This window comes from Narcine bancroftii, chromosome 8 (genome assembly GCF_036971445.1).
Source record: "Narcine bancroftii isolate sNarBan1 chromosome 8, sNarBan1.hap1, whole genome shotgun sequence".
NCBI classification, from domain to species: Eukaryota; Metazoa; Chordata; class Chondrichthyes; order Torpediniformes; family Narcinidae; genus Narcine; species Narcine bancroftii.
The window spans coordinates 131,227,886-131,249,177 of NC_091476.1; the positions used below are offsets into that span (position 1 = coordinate 131,227,886).

At 42.5% G+C, this 21,292-nt stretch overlaps 1 protein-coding gene across 10 annotated transcripts in view; it reads right to left on the reverse strand.

The window, feature by feature from the left end:
- Positions 1-18,657: 18,657 nt before the first annotated feature.
- Positions 18,658-21,292, reverse strand: part of cadm1a (cell adhesion molecule 1a) — a 338,433-nt gene continuing 335,798 nt past the window's right edge. For all 10 annotated transcript variants that reach the window (XM_069894892.1, XM_069894890.1, XM_069894894.1 and 7 more), the window contains one exon: positions 18,658-21,166. In XM_069894892.1, the coding sequence (XP_069750993.1) occupies positions 21,048-21,166 (119 nt within the window). In that variant the 3' untranslated portion in view covers positions 18,658-21,047. The remainder of the gene's footprint in view (positions 21,167-21,292) is intronic.

Consider the following 21,292-nt stretch of genomic DNA (forward strand, 5'->3'; position numbering starts at 1 on the left):
TTCAAAAGAAAATTAAATATGTTGCAATTGATGTTCTGCGTTTGCATAAATATGCAACATAACCGCCATCCAATCACACAGCTCCCCTGCAGCTATGAGGGAATGAGTGGTGCAATGTGGCAACTGCTTGATTATGAAACTTTCTGAATTGCAAGGACACCTCCTGGGTAAACATTTATTACTAGCTCTGATGAATGGCAGACGGCATTCCCAGGAGGATGGTGGTGCTCCTGTCCTTGAATTTCCTGACAAACCTGCCTGTCCCTTTCTATAAAGCAGCTGGTAGAGTAGGGTTATAATCATATAACCGCTTACAGCATGGAAAGAGGCCATGTAGGCCCTCCATATAACAGTTTACAGCGTGGTAACAGGCCATGTCAGCTCTTCGAGTCCATGCCGGTTCACTTGAACAACTCCACTAGCTCCCCCCTTCCATTCACCGCCCATAACCCTCCAACCCCGCACGTCCTTGTACACATCCAACCTTCTCTTAAATGACAGAAGGGACCCTGCCGCAACTATCTCTTTTGGAAGATCATTCCATTCTGCCACCAATCTCTGAGTGAAAAAGCATCCTCTAATATTTCTCCTAAAGTTTTGCCCCCTTACCCTGAACTTATGCCCTCTTGTTCCAACCTCCCCTGCCCTCAGGTAAAAGAGTCTATTTATGTCTAGTCTATCCATTCCCCTCATAATTTTAAATACCTCTATCAAATCCCCTCTACGTTCCAATGAATAAAGTCCCAGTCTCCTTAATCTTTCTCTGTAATCTAGATGCTGTAAGCCAGGAAACATCTCTGCACTCTCTCCACCTTATCTATATCCTTTCTATAATTTGGAGACCAGAACTAAACACAATACTCCAAACCTGGCCTCACCAATGCCTTAAACAGCCACAGCATCACATCCCAGCTCCTATACTCTATACTATGATTTATGAAGGCCAGCATACCATATGCTTTCTTAACCATCCCGTCTACATGGGAATCCACCTTCAATGAACTCTGTAGCATAATCCCCAGGTTCCTCTGTTCCTCTGCATATCTCAATGCCCTCCTCTTAACTGCATATGTCCAATTTTGGTTATTTTTTACAAAATGCAGCACCTCTCACTTGTCTACATTAGATTCCATCTGCCATCTTCCAAACAAACCAAATCCTTCTGTAATCCAAGAAAACCTTCCTCACTATCCACCACTCCCCCTATTTTCATATCATCTGCATATTTGCTTACCCAGTTAACCACACCCACCTTCAAATCATTAATATAAATGATAAACAAGGGACCCAGCACCGATCCCTGAGGTACAGGCTTGTCACAACCTGACAAACAGTTCTCCACCATGACTCTCTGCTGTCTATCTTCCAGCCATCTCTGAACCCATGTCACTATCTCTCTATTAATCCCTAGTAACTGAACCTTCCTTATTAACCTTACATGTTGAATCTTATCAAAAGCCTTAATAAAATCCAGATAGATCACATCAACCGCCTTACCTTCATCCATTTTTTTTGTCACCTCCTCAAAAAACTCAACAAGGTTCGTCAAACATGACTTTCTCTTTACAAACTCATGCTGGGTGCCCCTAATCAATCCCTGCCTATCCAGATATGTGTATATACTATCTCGAAGAATACCCTCCATAACTTTCCCCACTACCAAAGTCAAACTTACTGGTCGATACTTACTTGGCTTGTACCTTATGCCTTTTTTAAACAACGGAACTACATTTGCAACCCTCCAATCCTGCGGCACCACACCCTCCTCCAGTGGTCTTTGAAAAATCACTGTCAGTGCCCCCGCTATTTGCTCCCTGACCTCCCTTAATGTCCTGGGAAAAATCCCATCAGGACCAGGAGACTTATCCACCTTAATTGACCCTCCAAAACCCTCTCTTTACTAATCCCTATCCTCTCTATAACTAAGCCATTTGCCTCACTTATCTCTTATAGCCCAATGTCCCTTTCCCTCATCAATACAGAAGAGAAAAAATCTTTTAATATCTCTCCCATCTCATACGGTTCCTCACATAGCCCAGCAATCCCAACATCCAGTGGACCTACTCTATCCTTAACCCTCATTTTACTGTTCATATCTCTGTAAAAACCCTTAGGATTCACTTTCACCTTATCAAGAATGGACTCCTCATACCTTCTTTTTGCCTTTTTAATTTCCTTCTTAAGGTTCTTCCTGGAATCTAAGTAATGATCATACATCTCCTCAATCCTCTGTTTCTTATATTTAGCATAGGCCTCCCTCTTGTCCTGAACCAACTTCCTAATTTTCTAGAAACCCACGGCTCCCTTGAACTTTTTGTCTTGCCTTTCGGCTGGACTGGAACATAAAGATTCTGTACTCTCAAAATCTCACCCTTAAATGCCCTCCAATTTTCCTTTACATCCTTCCTGGCAAAAATATCAGCCCACACAACTCTCTGCAAATCACTTCTCATTTCTTCAAATCTGGCCTTACACACTCGAAGGCCTTCGACTTCGGACCCAACCTATCCCTTTCCATAATTAAGCTAAAGCTAATGGTCCCATGGTCACTGGATCCGAAGTTCTCCCTAATGCTCACCTCCATCACCTGCCCTATTTTGTTTCCACACAGATCTAACACTGCTCCCCCTCTAGTGGGCATCACAACGTATTGCCCCAAAAAGTAGTCCTGAACGCATTGTATAAATACTAAGCCATCCTGCCCTCTTACTGACTGTGTTTCCCAATCTGTTTGGAAAATTGAAATCCCCAACCAACACCACTCTATTTCTACTGCATGTCTCAGCTATTTCCTTGCATATTTGCTCTTCTAGTTCCCTTTCCCCATTTGGAGGGCGTATAATATTCCCCTATAATAGTAACCTCATCCTTCTTATTTTTTAGTTCTACCCACACTACCTCCCTCGATGAGCCCTTCAGTCTATCTTGCTTCAACACTGCTGTAATATCTTCCCAGACCAATAATGCCACACCTTCCCCTCTTACTCCACCAACTCTGTCACATCTAAAGCAGTGAAATCCTGGAATATTTAACTGCCAGCCACAACTCTCCTTCAACCATGATTCACTAATGGCCACAACATCATAATACCACATGTCAATCCACACCTGTAGCTCATCCAACTTTCTTACAAACCTCCTTAAATTGAAATAAATACATCTCAGAGTTCTCACACATCCTACCTTCTGCCTACCACCTTCTCACAATTATCATTACAGCATCTATTTATTACTACCTGCCGTTGAACCCTCTAATTATTTAAATATGCCTCTTTCCTTTGCCTACAAACCCTCTCCCTGCTGTCCTGCCCAACTTGAAATCCTGTCCCCAACCATACTAGTTTAAAGCTTCCCGGCAGCCCTAACAAATGCCCCCGCCAAGAGACTGGTCCGTCTGGGATTTAGTTGTAACCCATCATTACAGTATAGGTCTCATCTCTCCCAAAAAAGGTCCCAGTGGTCCAAGAACTTGAAACCCTGTCTCTTACTCCACTCCTTTAGCCATGTGTTTAACCTCCACCTTATTCTATTCCTGCCCTCACTGTCACGTAGCACAGGAAGCAATCCAGAGATTACACCCTTAGTGGTCTTTTTTCTAAGCTCCCTACCTAACTCCCTATATTCATTCTGCAGGACCACTTCCTCCTTACTTCCAATGTCATTGGTACCAACATGTACCACAACCTCAGGCTTTTTATCTTCCCCTTTTAGGATGTTCTGAACGTGCATTGTCACATCCCGGACCCTGGCACCAGGGAGGCAAATCACCATCCGGTTTTCCTTATCGCGTCCACAAAAATCTCTGTCAGTCCTCCCGACCATTGAATCCTCTATGACTATGGCCCTTTTCCTCTTATCTCTACCATTCTGGGCCATAGAGGTTGACACCACACCTCTCCCCACCTTAGTCTGACTATCCTCCTCCTCAGTACTCAAGGTTGAGTTCCAATTTCTGAGGATTTCAGAGTCAGATGCTTTCTCTTGAACCTGACCCCTCCCTTTCCTCCTCCTAACGGTAACCCACTATCCCTCCTCCCGTGGCCCCAGTGTGACCACCTGCCTGTAGCTCTTGTCTACGATAGCCTCATTCTCCCTAACCAGAGTGAGGTCATCGAGCTGCAGCTCAAGTTCCTTGACCCGGTCCCTTAGGCCCCAATTCTTGTCCACAAATGGCCTCACTCTCCCTAACCATAGAGAGGTCACTGAGCTGCAGCTCAAGTTCCCTGACTCGGTCCCTTAGATGCTGCAGCTCAGCCCACTTTGTGCTTACGTGGGTGTCTGGGAGACGTGAAGACTCCATGACTTCCCACATGTGACACTGAGAGTAGAAAACTGTCCTCACACTCATCCTGCCTCTTTCTCCTCTCACCTTACAAAAGTAAAAAAATAAACAGATATATATTAAATTGAATATGACTGACTTACCTTTAGTCCAGCACGCTTGTCCTCAGCCTCTGCTCACATAAGCCTCTTGAGCCAAAGCCTCAAAGACACACTCCTTCACTGGGCCACTCACTCACTGGGCTGCTCCTCGCTGGCTGCTCCTTTGACTTACCCACCTTTTATTGCCCTTGACCAATGAACCCCACTACCTCTTGTAGCTCCTCCTCTGTAGTGATCGCCCGAGCTCTGAATTGCCGCCTCCTCCGACTCCTCGCCCGAACCTTTAGTTTCATCTTGATCACTGAGTTCCTCTCCCGAACCGCCACATATCTGGTGAAATTTGATTCCATTTCATTGAAAATCTTTGCATCTGGGAACTTAAACAAAATTCAGATGGTCTACCAGATGGTGTTGATTCACAAGGCCACAGAGTTGTATAGCGCAGATGAAATTATTTTCCTCTTTACCCTATCACCTTCATGCTAACCCTTCTGCCCATCTATGCTGATGGCATTCTACCACCTCATCAGGCAGCACACTCCAGATATCAACCACTCTCAGCATTAAAAAGCATCCTTCTTGTTCTCATCTTCAACCTATTCCTACCATGGGAAAACATTCTGATCATTTAACCTTTCTACTTTTCTTCTACACTTGTAAAACTCAATCTTATTATCCCTCAGGTTCTAGGGAAGACAACTTAGACTCTAATATCTCTCCAGAACTAAAGTCTTTCAATCCAGACAACATCTAGGTGACTCTCTACAGTGCACCCACCTATTTCTATCATGAGGTGACCGGATAATAGGCCTTGCAGTCTCACCTATGAAGGCAGATGTGCCATAATCCTTCTTCATCAACCCATCTACCTAGGCTGAAACCCCACAATCCCTCTGTTCTTTGGCATTCCCCAATCATTACTTGTCTGTGTCCTACCTTCCAGATTACATCACTCTGCACTTGTCAGAGCTAAATTCATCTGCCAACACTCCTCTCAGCTTTCTATCTGATTTCTATCTTGCTGTAAACTTAGACAACCACCACCAACATTTGTGTCCTCTGCAAACTTCCTAATCCTATCATATCACATTCACGGTTGGCCACAAATATATTTCACACACAACATTTACAGCACCAATCACTGTGGCCACAAGCTTCTGATCAGTAAAACCTTTGCCTCTTACCATCAAGATAACTTTGGATCCAAATAGCCAGCACATCTTGGATTCCACATGCCTTAACCTCCTGGATCAGTCTATCATGCAAGATATTATCATCAAATCCCAGATGAACAACTCCTTCCATATTGCCTTTACCAATCTTCTGTCATGTCCTCAAAACCTTCAAATTAGTGAGATGAGATTTCTTTGCACAAACCCATGTTTCCCATTCCTGATCAGACTTTGTCTTTCCAAATGGTAGGAAACTTAACCCTTGGGATTTTCTCCAATAATTTTCCCACCTTAGAAGGAAGGTAGCTCTCTGGCCACCCTTCTTAAATCAAGGAACAACATGAGCTATTTTCCATTCTGCTGGTAATCACTGGTGGCTGACAAAGGTGTTTTCTCCCTTGGTTCCCTTAACGTCCTGGATAGGGAGGGCAAAACGGACAATGGAACTGGGACAATAAACACAACACTGGAATAACTTGATGGGTCAAGCAGCATCTATGGAGACAAAATGCGTGTATGGTCAGAACCATAGCCCCATCCTTCTTACTTCTGTCAGCTCACCCTCAGCCTCCTTTGCCCCAGTGAAAGCTAACCCAATTCAATATCTTGCATAAACACAGTCCTCCAGTCCCGGCACCATTCAGTGGACTCTCCTCAGCACTCTTTCCCAGTGCCACTGTGTTCTTCCTACAATGTGATGGCCAAAGCTGCGTTCAGTACTCCATGCAGTTGAATTATGATATTCCTCGAACCTGTTCCACCATTCACCAAATTCATGTTTGATTTCTAATCTCATCTTCATTTTCCTGTACTGTTCCCAATTCCTTTAATGCCCAGAAATTCCTTGATCTCTGTTTTAAATGAACTTCACTGTCATCTCAGGTTGAGAATTTCATCCAGCCCACTCTGAGTGAATACATTCTCAGTCTTTGCCTCCTTCTGAGATGGTGATCTCTGGTTTGAGACTCTTGGCCACAGAATCATCCTCACTGGATCTATCTTAGTTGCTCTGTTGATCCCTGTACGTAGTACCTGGAAAGCCAACGGAACTGACTCTCACAAGCAGGGCTCATGTTACTGCATTCTACATTAAGGGAATTCATCAGTGACTGGCATGGAACACCAGAAGAATATGTCCATGTGGAAGACAGTCTTAAAACATCCAATATGTTAGCCTTTGCTAATCTGAATCAAGGTGTTATGGTGCATATTCCAATCTCCACACCAAGAAAACCAGCCCTTCACTTGAAACACTTTGTTTCCTACTGTAGTTCATTCTAAAGCAGGAATAATCTCCGGGTTGGTCAGGGCTGGTGTGTTTCCATCATTTAGGGAACTACTGGATGTAGAAATTTGTTTTTCTTAGCAGTAGCTGAAGCATCAGTTTAGTGGAAATACATAGTGGGCAAAGGTGTGAGCAACAATTGACCAGGTGAATCCCTGTTCCTCAGGTGTGTTCTTCACTGAGTCTTCTCACAGCTGACTGGGGATCAGCAAGTTGTGTGAATGAAATATTGCAGCAAACCTACATCTGGTGTCCTGCACGGTTGCTACAGATGCTTCGTAAATTACTAAAATATAAAAGTTACAGAAATAATATCTTAACAAGTCAATAATACAATTAAGTGTGGTTGAGATACCAGCCACCATTATGTCAACCTTCTAGAGAACCACCACTGAGAGTGTCCTGGCCAGCTGCATCACAGTTTAGTATATTTGCTGCAGAGAAATTGATCGGAGATCGATCCACAAAACCATAAGAGAGGCAGAGAGTATCATTGGAGTCTTTCTTGCCCCCATCGATGTGATCATCGAGGGCTCAGTAGTGGAGAACTTCAAATTCCTGGGTGTTAAAATCTCCGAGGATCTGTCCTGGAGCCTCCATGTTGATGCAAACATGAAGAAAGCCCTCCAGCGGCTATACTTTGTGAGGTGCTTGAGGAGATTCGGTGTGTCACCAAAGATGTTCAAAAACCTCCACAGGAGTATCGTGGAGAACATACTGGCTGGTTGCATCACTGTCTGGTATGGAGGGGCCAAATCTCAGGACAAGGAAAAAACTCCAGAAGGTTGTTAACTCGGCCTGCGACATCACAGGCACCAGACTTCACTCCATCGAGGACGTCCTCATGAGATGATGTCTTAAAAAGCAGCCTCAATCTTCAAAGACCCCCCCCACCACCCAGGCATGCCCTCTTCACCCTGCTACCATTGGGAAAAAAGTACAGGAGCCTAGTCAAGCACTCAGTGCACAGGGACAGCTTCTTCCCTGCTGCCATCAGATTCCTGAATAATCAATGAACCAAAGACACGGCCTAACTTTTCATGTATTATTTTTTAAATATTATTGTTGTAAGATGGTTATAACATGAATGTTTACACTAAGTTGCTGCTGCAAACATCAAATTTGTGACTTGTTCGTGACAGTAAATTCTGATTCTGATCTACTGCGATCGTTGTCTGTCGAGGGCGCACAAAATAACTGAGGTCCCCTTTCACCTTGCACACATCTTTCAGCTGTTCCTGACAGGAAAGAGATCCAGGAGGATCAGAGCCAGCACCACCAGGCTGAGGAACAGCTTCTTCCCATGGGCAGAGAGAATACTGAACAACTATTGGAACTGCTCACTCCTCACATCCGAGACTCTATTTTTTATGAAATATTGCTTATTTATTTATATTTATGAATACTTGTCCTGCATATGTGTTGTTTTTCTTTATGTGTCTAGTGTATGTCTGTGTGTTTTGCACCAAGAACTGGAGAATGCTGTTTCATCAGGATGTATTGTGCAATCAGGTGACAATAAATGTGACTTGACTTGAAGTAAGTGATTCCACATTGAAATAGCTCTTCTTTACAAACACTTAAGAAATCTTATACCAAACACAGAGGGATATATTTAGTTTGTTTGAGATGTGAATTCAAGAACAACCACCAATTACTGTTGAGTTTCCCCCCTCTAGCAGATGCTGAGACTGTCTAGACATCACAGTTGACTCCAGCCTGGCTGCCTGCTGGTCTCAGCATGCAGAAAGTCATGCAGTTAGAGGAATGCATGGGGAAATAATCAAGCACATGCAGCAGGCAACACCAGATTTGGCACAACCAGTCTCTCCGATCTTTGAATTGATGAGAGAAACTCCATTGAAATAGTGACACTGTCTCAAAAAGGCTGGTTTGAAGGTTATTTCAGACTTTTGATTGTGTACAATAATTGAATGTTGCGATGAAGGACTTGGCAAAACTTTCTTCACTTTTTCTGAAGTTGCCTAATCATGATTTGTTATTTAGTACTGAGCCAGCATTTCTCATTCACCTTGAAGTGCCTCCTGAACCAGACCATTTTAGATCCATATCCGTGGGACGGACACATATCACCTGTAAGCCAGATTTTCTTTTCCTAGGCATATCAATACATAAAATGAATTTAACACCAATTCCATCATTTTATAAGCAGTGCAGATCTTGGGCCTGAATATTGAAGCTTGGATGTCTCTCCTCTCCCATCGTAAACCTGTTCCTTGAGTTTAGACTCCCCTCCCGGGGAAAAGAACAGATCCGCACATTATCTGTGTCCTTCATGATTTTACAAATCTCGATAAGGTTACCTTTCAGTCTCCAACACTCCAGAGAAAAGTGCCAGCTCATCTGGCCTCTCCCTAGAATTTATCCCAGAAATATCTGTGCATTGACTGTAAACCTTGCATTGATTGTAAACCTTTGTGGGATGTCCTGAAAGGAACATGAAAGGCGCCATACAAATGCAAGTTTAACTTCCTTCAATAGATGGGTCAAATTCACTGCACAAAAATCCATCCCTGATTTCTTGGAGAAAATAAATGCATATTACAATACACAGTGTGCCTTTAAACCAGAGCACAACTTGTGCAGTAACGCTGTGTAACATTAGGAAATGCTCTGTCAGATTAAAAATCCTATCTTTAATTAAGACCAAATCTTCCTTGCTATCTTCACAAAACTGTTCAAAACACCACATTTCAATATCTGGATGATATGTGATGCGGGCATTTTCCATTCATGTAAAACAAAGTGTAACAATAGGTTGAATTTAAATTAGTCCGTGAAACATTTTTAAAGTCAATAAAATCTGGCATTATAATTCACTTTGGGTGGGGCAGTGGGAGGGGCTGATGCCTCTCACAGCACTTCAGACACAGGTTAAATCCTGACCTCCAGTGTTGTTTGTGTGGAATTTGCACGTTCTCCCTGTGTAGTGTGGGGTTCCCACAAGCACACCAATTCCCTCCCCCTAGACGATGGTTTTTAATTGACTGCTATGAGTTGCCCATTGTGAGTGGGGGAGGGGTAGAATCTGGGGGAAAGTTGATGGGATTGCGGGGAGAACAAAATGGGATTACTTTAGGGTTTGTATGAGTGGGGGTGTTGATGATCAGTGTGGATTCGATGGATCGAAGGGCCTGTTTCAAGACTGACTCTCATATTGTTGGTTGGGGCAGGTCGGGGTAAGCTTTGAAGATAGCATTTCTGTTAGTGCTGCAGGAGGTACAGATCACACAGTCTATTCCTGGTAGATATTAACAGTACAGTCTGTGTGCTATGGTCTGAGTATATGGGCCTAAGCCCTTTTTTTTGCTCATACCTTGAGGAAGGGCTCAGGCCCAAAACATCCTATGGATTTTATGAAACTGGCTGAGTTCCTGCAGCATTTCTGCATAGTATCCAAAGGGAGAAGAGTGGCAACTTTTTCTTGTTCCGTTGAAGTCTCCTTGACTTAAAGCATCATCTCTTGTTTCTCTCTTCTCAGATGCTGCTTGACCTGCTGATGCTTCCAGCCTTCTAGTTTTATTCTCCTAAACCATTCTTGGCAAATTGCTATGACAGGTTTAATATTTCAGGAAGGAAGGTTTGTTTTGGCTGGTGGCACTTACAAAGAGGTGGTTTAATTCCTAATACAAGGCCAGGAACTGCAATTGGCCACAAAATCTATACAGCTGCGATCTCGACAGCAAGGGAACTGAGATCTAATCTGTTGTCTCAATATCATGAACCAAAAGGCAATCGTGTAGCCACGAACTCTATCATCTTCATGTTGCCTTCTATTTTTAACGGTGATTACATTACAGCGAACCTCTGCTACTCTGGTTAATACCTCTTCTCCCTACTCCCTCAGGCAGAAGGTAAAGAAATCTGAACTCCAGCACTGCTGGGTTTAAGAAGTTTTATCAGGCTCTTGGACCTCCCCGAACTCCCCCAACTGTAAACTAGTCTGGGACCACCATAACATCTGTCTGTCGTCTTGAACCATCACTTGTCTATCCTTTTATATTTATCTCTTTTTGGTTTCATGATGCATTTATGATAATTTAATTTGTACAGTTTTAGTGTATTCTACATACCCACATGGCTGCAGGAGTTGGAATGTTGGTGCATCTGTACATTGTAGTTGTGTATGTGGCAATAAGGTCTCATCATTCTATCATTCTCTAAAAGCTCCATCATATATTGCAATCTGTCAATATTTGATATATTAGTTTGAACAATTAGTTTGGTTTGTTTAGATTAAACTCTAAAAATATAACTGCTTTATGGGTCTTTAAAACAAATTAACTTATGGTAGACACTTTCTGCAGAATAGGTGGACGTACAATCGTGCAAACACCATGGTCTCTGCTTGGTGATGCCTACATATGGGGTTTAATGAGGGCAAATGACTCGCATTTTCTTTACTCACGTTTAGGATGAGATCATCGTTGGCAACAATGACATTTGCTGGTCATTTCTAATTGTCCTTGAGAAAGTAGTGTGAAATGGCTCCTTGAAGCACTGCAGTCTGTTTGGAGAAGATACTTCCAGTCTCCTGTAATGTAGGAAGTTCAGGATTTGGATAGAGAGGTGGGAGGTAACATAGGAGGAATCTCACAACCCCATTCACCTGCTGCCCTCGGTTATCTGCATGTTAGGAGTCACAGCTGAAGGAGCCTTTGATTACACTGTCACAGTGTCATTGTATTCATGGTGGCTGGAATAAAGGCATTACTCTAATGGATCCCAATTCACTGGGATGATTTATCCTGGATAGTGGCAAGTTTGGAGATGCCCTCCAATTACGTTTGTTGGTTTTGACTGTGAAACATGTCAGACTTAGTTAATAGTATTTGACTTAATATTTCACTACAAAACCTCCAACATCAGATTGATAGATATCTAATTAGTCAGGGTATCAAGGAATATGGGGAAAAGGCTGGAATTTGGAAGTAGACCTGAGAACAATTTAGCTCATGGTGGAGTAAACTCAATGGGCTGAATGGCCTACTTCTATTCCTTTATCTTGTGTGTGTGTGTGTGTTTGTGTGTGTGTGTGAGAGAGAGAGAGAGAGAGAGAGAGAGAGAGAGAGAGAGAGATCAGTCCCAAATCTCATATGTTTTCAGGGAAAAGAAGAAAATAATTTTGCCAAGAGTCTCTCATGGCTCTCAGAGCAGCCCCATCAACCCCATTCCTCGTGAAAGCCCTGTAGCCTATTCTGTATCACATTCTGCTTCTCAGTTTGGCCACATGGAAATCTCACTACCCCAGTAACAGATCAGATTTCAAATTTATTGCCAGAATACATACATGACATCACATACAACCCTGAGATTCCTTTTTCCTGTGGGTGCAACAGAATTACCACTAATTGGTAGTGCAAAAAATAAATTATAGTGTATACATGGAAACAAATAAAATAACTGTAAACAGATAACCAATGTAAACAAACTGACTGTGCAATACAGAGAGAACAAAAGAAAATCAATAAAGGGCACAAGTATGAGTCTTTAAATTAATCTCTGATTGAGTTTGTCATGATGGCGGAGGGGTAGCAGCTCTTCCTGAATCTGGTGGTGAGAGTCTTGTGGCATCTGAGATAATGACTCACAAGAACCTAAATTTGCTCACCCTCTTCACCTCTGATCCCCCAATAATCACTGGATTGTACACCTCTGGCTTTCCTTCCCTGAAGTCAACAAATCAGCTCCTTTGTTTTGGTGACATTGAGTGCACCGCTGTTATTGGTGCACCATTCAGCCAAATTTTCAATCTCCCTCCTGTCTGCTGACTCATCCCCATCCTTTATACAACCCACTACCGTGGTATCGTCGTCAAATCTGTAGATGGTGTTATTGCCGTACTGAGTCACACAGCTGTAGGTGTGAAGTGAGTAGAGTGGGGGCTAAGAACACAACCCTGTGGTGCTCCAGTACTGATGAAGATTGTGGAGGAGATGTTCTTATCAATCTTCACTTATTGTGTCCTGGAGGTAAGGAAATCTATGATCCAATTACACAATGGGAATTGTTAAATTCCCAGGTCTTAGTTTGCTGTCCAGGTGTTTCAGTGCTTTGTGTAGAGCCAGTGAGATGGCATCCACCCATTTCTACGATAGGCAAACTGGAATGGATCCATGTCATTGTTCAGACAGGAACTGATCTGCTTCACCACCAATCTTTCTAAACACTTCATCGCTGTTAATGTAAGTGCGACTGGTCAATAGTTGTTTAAGCAGGTTACTGCACAACAGGCCTATTTCTTTGTTGAAGATTGAACACAAGTCTTCGTTGGTCACACATTCACCACAAAGAATTTGCATGTGCTTTCTGAGACTTCTGTTATCATTGTGCCCGTCTTTGCATCTTTAGTGACAGAGGAATCTTAGGAAACAAAGAAAAAAAATATCTTATTAGCTACTTTGCAGCTTGTGAACTGATCTCCAAGGTAATATTTTGGATTCAGCAATATCTGACTCATTGTGACCAGCTGCAGGAATGATTCTGAAAATAATTGTTGCTATTTTGATGCACATTAGACACTTGGATGTACATCATGTCAATTTAAAACAAGCTTTATTTCATTTTGAGTGTGGCACACCTGCTGACAATGTACCTGTGTCTTGTAAATTTTAATAGCAAGATCATTTCTGAACCAACTGAATAGTGATGCACTGCATACATGATTACTGCGGTGAAAAGTAATTGCAGATCAGTAAATATGTGACACAAGAGGGAACTGATTCTTGGACCGGATGCCTTCCAGTGGAGAACTTCTCAAATCAAGTTGGAAAAACCCAGTTTACATCCAACTGACTGTGGCAGAATGTTCCCTTCAATGTGGAAATGCTCTGAATGTGGAAATGCATTTCCTCATGCAAGAAACTTCAAAGGAGGGGCCCCAGGCTTGGGCATTTGGAGAAATTAATGTTATCCTTTGACTATGAAGTGTTTTGCTTCTCCCAATAATCGGACAAGTCTGACAAAACACACAATTTGGTTAATATCACTAATGGCATCGTGAAGCACTAATGGCACCAGAAAGAAAGCACATCAGCACCTCTACTTCCTCTGTAGTTTGTGGAAGTTTGGTATGACATCAGAAATCCTGGCAAATTTCTATAGGTATGTAGTGGAAATTGTGCTGACCGGCTGCATCACGGTCTGGTATGGAAACACCAATACCCCTGAGTGTAAAGTCCTGAAAAGGTAGTGGACACAGCCAAGGACATCGCAAGGAAAACCTTCCCCACCATCAAGAACATATATGGGGAATGCTGCTGTCAGAGAGCAGCAACAATCATCAAGAATCCATATCACTCAGCACATGCTCTGTTCCTGCTGCTTCCACCAGGAAAGAGGTATAGGTGCCACAGGATTCGTACCACCAGGTTCAGGAACAACTGATACCCCTCCTCCATCAGACTCCTCAAAACCAGCTCAGTATTAGCAACAAATTACCCAAATATTAGCCAGAAACCTTTTGGTCTTTCAGTACATGGAAATATTGGTGAGAAAATCCTACTCACTAGCACACAACAAGGGCACCGGGTGGTGGGGATGGGTGGTGTTGGGGAGAAGGACCACAGTTTAGAGTCCTCCCATAACCAGACTCTGAGGGGTTGAGATGAGGGAAAGTCACTCAAACAGAAGAGGGAGTAACAACAAGATGCCAAAGGTGATAATGGTGTATTTAGAGACAAATTTAACAATGTACATTGTTATGAAAAAACTTTGAAGAGTTTTCTTTTTTGTAAATAATTTATTGTGAATAAAGTCTATCTTTGGAAAAAAAAGTTTAAATAATGCACAGTAACTGCTGACCCTCTCAGCAGATAATTTGGGGGGAATAAATCAATGTAGATTTATTCAGATTTGGCTCATTTTATGCGTTCCAAACTCAAGGGATGAGGCACTCTTCAAACTAAAATGTACAAATCAGTTTCCCGTCTGAACAATGACATGGATCCATTCCAGTTTGCCTATGGTAAACATCAAACAAATGTTTACATTGTATTTGAAACCCAAGAATATTTCCATACATTCTCTGCTGGAGATGTGGCCTTACATTAATCGTTTAAGAAAACTTTATGAAGCTTCTCAAACCGAGCAACCTCATTGGTTCCACATCAGGTAGGTGGTTGATGAGTATTTCTATTCTGATTGTCCAAGAGACTCAAATCAAAGATATTATTGTTCACAGCCCCACGGCCTTGAGAGACGAGCAGTGGGGGAAGAAATGTGGTGCTCTCAGGTGATAGGATTGTTAGGGGAAGAGCTGAAGTTCTCTGAAGCAGAGACAGAGTGTTGGAGGTTACACTGCCTGTTAGATGCATTTGGTCCCCAGAAAAACCTGGAGTGGGAGGAGATCCAGTGAACGTTTGGAGCTCTGCATACAAATGTAGAAAGAGGGTGCAACCACATCCAGTGTGTGAATAGAACTAGTCTTCCTATTTAAGGCATTGAAGCATTTCAGAGGCTCACTAGAGCAGATGGCTGGAATGTCCAATGAGGAAAGGTTGGCCAGCGGGGCCACCACTCTTCACGTCTGAATGTGCCTTCAGTGATGTAATGTTCTGTGACAGGTCTCTTCTGTTTATTTATTCATCCATCAGCTTCCCTGGAGGGAATGAATCAAATGCTTTTCAAAGACTACAAATAACACACAACAACCTTCTTGCCAAAAGGTCTGGTTCTGTTGTTTCACATTCTCCAGATCCTTCCATTTGATCTCAGGAACAGCTTCTTTGGGCTGTCAACAATGTCACAGCTCCTCACCTCAAGGATATTCCTGGCAACCTCTCCCTCAACAACCACCCCCACCCCCTTCCGGCGAAGCCTCTTGGAGATAAAGGAGTCCTCACCCGAGCCATGAGATTCTGCTGCTCAGGTTGACAATGGAGGCCATCTCTGATGCCACAGTATCCAATTGCCCACTAGAGGAATGTCCATTCCTCTGCATCTGTTGGCTGCAGGCGGTCAGAGTCAGGTCGCATATTGGAGACAGAGGCTTCTGTTGAGAAGAGCCACCCTGTCAGAAGCTTGCACACATTAGTTCATTGCCAAGATAAATTCTTGAATTGTGTCACATTATGCTATAAGTCCTGAATTCATGCGTCACACTTTCAAAATCCTGCTTAATGTTACAGCACAGGAACAGCAACAGGCCCTTCAGCCCGCAATGTATGTGCCAACCTGCTATCATCTTAAACTGTACATCTCCCTGGATGGGGTCTGTACCTCGATTGCCTGCCTCCTGCATGCCCATGTGCCTGGATGATTGTTTTTGTATCTACTTTCACCTCTCCACTAGGTAGTCTGTTCCAGGCACCTACCTCTCTGTGTAAAAAAAAACCCTTGCACATCTCCTTTAAGTTCCCCCCACCCTCCCCCCTCTCAATGTAAACCTATGCCCATTGATGTTTGATATTCCCATCTTGGATAAAGAACCCTAACAATGCCTCTCGTAACTGTATAAACCTATTAGGTCTCCCCACAACCTTTAATGTTCTGGAGAAAACAATCCGTTTGTTCAACCTCTCTTTGTGAGTAAAACCCTTCAACCCCAGGTAACATCCTGGTGAATCTCGTCTGCATCCTTCCTGCATCAGGATGGCCAGGAATGCACACAATAATCCCAACCAAAACCTAACCAATGTTTTATACTGCCGCAGCATAACTTCCTGACTTGGCCTAACCAATGGCCTGAAGAGTAATGCCATACACCTGGGTCTATATGGTCCTGCCATTGATGGTATATATTCCCCTTACATTTACCCTCTCATAGTGTAACAGCACACACTTGTCTGGATTAAACAGCATCTGTCATTTCCTTGGCCATATCTCCAAATGGTCCTTATTCTGCTTCCCCTCCTTCCACAAATTTGCCAACTTTTGTCCTGCCTGCCAAATGCTCTACAGGGAATTGGTTGGATTACCTGCTCAGTACTACTTTAGTCTGTTTGAGGTGTTCAAATTTCCAGATCCATACCAGTGAGGGAATGTAACACTGACACACTATATCCAGTGCATAACTGTAACACTGACATGCTACATCCAGCGCTTAACTGTAACACTGACACACTACATCCAGTACTTAACTGTAATACTGACACACTGCATCCAGTGCTTAACTAACACTGACATGCTACATCCAGTGCCTAACCATCACTGACATGCTGCACCCAGTGCTTAACTGTAACACTGACACGCTACACCCAGTGCCTAACTGTAAAACTGACACGCTACATCCAGTGCTTAAATGTAACACTGACACGGTGCATCCAGTGCTTAACTGTAACACTGACACGCTGCATCAGTGGTCGACTGTAACACTGACACGCTGCATCCAGTGGTCAATTGCAACACTGACACATCTCATCCAGTGGTCGACTGTTAACACTGACACATCTCATCCAATGGTTGTCTGACATTGACACATTGCATCATTTTTATATGCACTACCTGCATAAATTGACCATAAGGCGTAGGAGCAGTAATAGGCTATTCAGCCCATCGAGCCTGCCCCACCATTCAATCATGAGCCAATGCATTTTTTCACTCAGCCCCATTGCCCGCTTTCTCCCCATAACCTTTGATTGCCTGGCTAAACAAGAACCAATCAATCTCTGCCTAAAATACATCCAATAACCTGGCCTCCACAACTGCCTGTGGTAATAAATTCCCCAGATGTACAACAATCCTGCTAAATAAATTCCTACGCATCTCTGTTGTAAGGGGATGCCCTTCAATCCTGAAGTTGTGTCTTCTTGTCCTAGAATCTCCCACCATGGGAAACAACCTTTCTACATCTACTCTGTCCAGGCCTTTCAACATTTGAATTTGTTCAATGAGATTCCCCTCATTGTCTTTTTGTTTCGACAACAGTCCATTGGCTCCAAACTGTTTTAAAACAACGGTGCTGTGCAAACGCAAATGAAGAACTGTATTTATTTACTGATACTGCTGAAAGTCTCCCACTGTTCTGGAAGGGACAACTTTATAAAGATCTAGCGTTTCAGGGTTGAGACCTTCAAGTAGGAGAAAAATGTAGGTAGGTGCCTGACGTTCGAGTGCTTGCCTATGTTTTGCTCATACTTTGATGATATGTTCAAGCCTGAAATGTTGGTTATATATCTTTATCTTTGATACATAAAATTCACTTTTTGACATGCTAAGTTTCTGCAGCATTGTGTTTTTATTTCAATCATGGTGTCTGCAAACTTTCGTGGTTTACTTCCATTTATATAGCCCCTATAACAGTGGTTCTCAACAATTTTTTTCACCCACATTCCACCTTAAGACATCCTTTACAAACCACAGAGCACCCATGACGTAGGATGCCAAAGGTACTCTGTGGTCAGTAAGGAATTACTTAAAGTGGTATGCGAGTGGAAAGAAAAAGGATAAAAGCCTTACCCTGTAACATAGCCCAATGGCCCAAGAAAGCCTTTACAAGGACATTGATGCATATAGTGGCAAATGGTGAAAGGTTTGTTCAAAGACACAGGCTTTAAGGAATGCCTTGGAAATAGAGAGGTATGGAGTACTGGGAGGCACGTCTGCCACTGGTAGAACAATGAACGTCCAGGGTGGACATGGAAAGTTTGGTGTAGGTTATACCTCACTTCAACAATTTTCACGGATTCAGATAGAGAAAAGTGAAAGGCCAAGATAAGGGTTCTCAACGTACATTAGGGTTACAAGCTTCATGACCTCGGACCTCAACAGGGGATCATATTCCATCCTGACCAACACTTCATAAAAATTACCGATCAAGCCATAGACGATAATTACACTGCAAAACCAAATCAGAAATTTGGAACATTTAACTTGTTTTTATTAAGAAGTCAATAATGCTTCAGTAGTTTTATACCTTTTTCCTGTAAAAATGGCATACATGAACTGATACAAAAAATGCGTGGGAACATGAGATTCTATCAATACACAAAGTTGCCCATGTACACTAGAAATAAGAAATGACCTAAGCAAACAGCTTTAGTGCCTAAAGATCAGACCTAATGTGCATATAACACAGCAATAATCTTCAACTTTGTTTCATTTTTTAAAACCAATTTTGCACAATACTTGTTTTGCACATGACAAGATCCAATTATCCAAACTAACTCTATACAATGAAATACATATTACAAGAAAACAGTGCACTGCGTTTGAGAGAAAAAATATGGTTCACACAAAAAAAAACATATACAACTAAAACTTTGAATTTGCCATGTTTTGTTTGAATGTGTGGGGGGGCATATTCCTTGCATTCTGCATGAGATGCAAAGAGCCAATCAGAACACATCTTCCTGAGACATGACGAATCTGTTTAATTTTCTTTTGAGAAAAATAATAATACCTACATCAGTAACACAGCTACACTGAAACTAAAGCTGAGAGGAAGGGATGCAAATTACTCTGAAGTACTGAGAAAGTGGGTTTAAAACAGCGACAAGACAGACATTTTTTGAGCATGTTACACACTTCCTTCACTATTGTGGTGGCCTCTCTTATACAGAGTACTGAGCATTTGTTATCGCGTTTACTCTGCAATTCTGAAGCAGCCTCAGCTTCTGATCACTTTCCTTGGAACGTGACGAAATTCAGCAAGCATCGCTTAAGCCTTCAAAACTGTCTTATTTACCCATTCCTTCCTGTGCAAATCCATTGGCAAAGCTCCTTCCAATGAATGCACATTTCTGTAGCACCGAGGCTAACTCACTCTCCCCTCTCTGTTCCTGAAGATATGATAGTGTATCACGCATTGTAACATTAAACCTCAATTCAAAAGGAAAAAAATAACCTAAAATGAACACTCTTCGGGTAAAGCTGTCACATCATAATTGGGCTGTGTCCCGGATGGAGATCAGGAGAATAGATTTTGCTTTGCATTGACAGTTAATGTTCCATTAGCTGCGCCTACAATTTTATCTCAGAGGCTTTGCTGGCAGCAGAGGTGTTACCTCAAAGCAAAAAACAAACTGCAAAATGTCAGTTCTATGAGGCAAACATTTTGTTTTACAAAAGCAATAATATGGTCTGTTTCCACTGTAAAATAAATGTTTGGGAAAGAAAAGGTGGTAATATTTTAAGGCAATTTTCACTCTTTAAAGAGGCACTATCCCTTTATAATGGCAGACACAGGAAGAACAAATGTTAAATGCAGGAGATACACAGAACTTCCATTAAATACTACAGCCTCCTGTACAGCGTTTGATCAATTTTAATTAAATCTTTAAATAGAATACGAATAGCATTATACAATGGCACAAGGACAAACCACTTTCATCACTGGCTCGATTAAAAAAACACTGCTGTTTAAAAAAAGATCTATGCACACAGTCCATGTAAGCAGTGGTTGTTTTGAAGAGGTTCTTAAATATAAACCATGCGATATGAACAAAGGGATATGCCTTTTTAAAACCATGCTAGTGTTCATGAGCCCAATTGCACCATGTGAATAATTTGCCCCAGGTAATGCACCACTTGCTCTGTTGGGCTCAGGGGAATCAACCTTGCTGACAGGTAATCGTGAATGCAGATAAACTTTCAAATTTTTGGCAAACAAATTAGTGAGAAGTAAGGCCAATTGGGAAAGACTGATGAGATCTTTTAAAAACAAGAGCTGTCTGGAACAAAGTTTGTTCCTACTTTGATAACTCAATACTGTCCACTCAGTAAAAGGCACAGACCTCAGTTGTCAGGTCTGATTAGAGTTTCTGTTGACGTTCTGTCGCTTGGTCAGAACACAGACAGACAGTTTGAGGTATCCTACATCGCACAGTCTATACAAGAGAATGAAATTAGCGTCAATCTCGCCACACAAAAGCTCCCTTGCAGAAAAATGCTCGATCCGTGTCCCTCTGCGAAAATTGAACTGCCACGCCTGCTCACCCCTCAGACAGGGATGAAATGACTTTAAAGTGTAGAAATGAAAGTGAGCTTCTAAGTCCACCAAGGTTCCAAATGGCAATTCAAAAGGCTGGAGTGCTTGCAGGGAAAACAAGGCACGATGTTTTCTGCAAATGAGAGAACTAAACTAAGTCCAAGCCTGGCTAGGCATTTACAGAGGTGTCAAACTGTGGAACTCACTGAACTCAATCAACGCCTTTCCCCACCTGGACATCTCTCAGCCGTGTCCACCATGCTAAAAAATCAACTGCAACATGTCAACAGTTGGACACCCCCGTGCCACTGCACTTTATTTAGATGAAGTACTCTTTCTTTTCATCCGAGCTGTTCTGTCCACCCTCTGCGTTGATAATTGCTGTATCTGCGTCTGCTGCATCATCAGCTCCTTTAGCCTCATGTGTGAAGTATGTACCTGGAACACAACACAAAGCCACACATTAGTGAGATTACACCAAGTTACTGGGAAAGCAATGGAGAGTTGGTTCTCATTGCCACAGGATGGAGGGCCGTGGCAGGAAGTAGTACACCCATTAGTGGG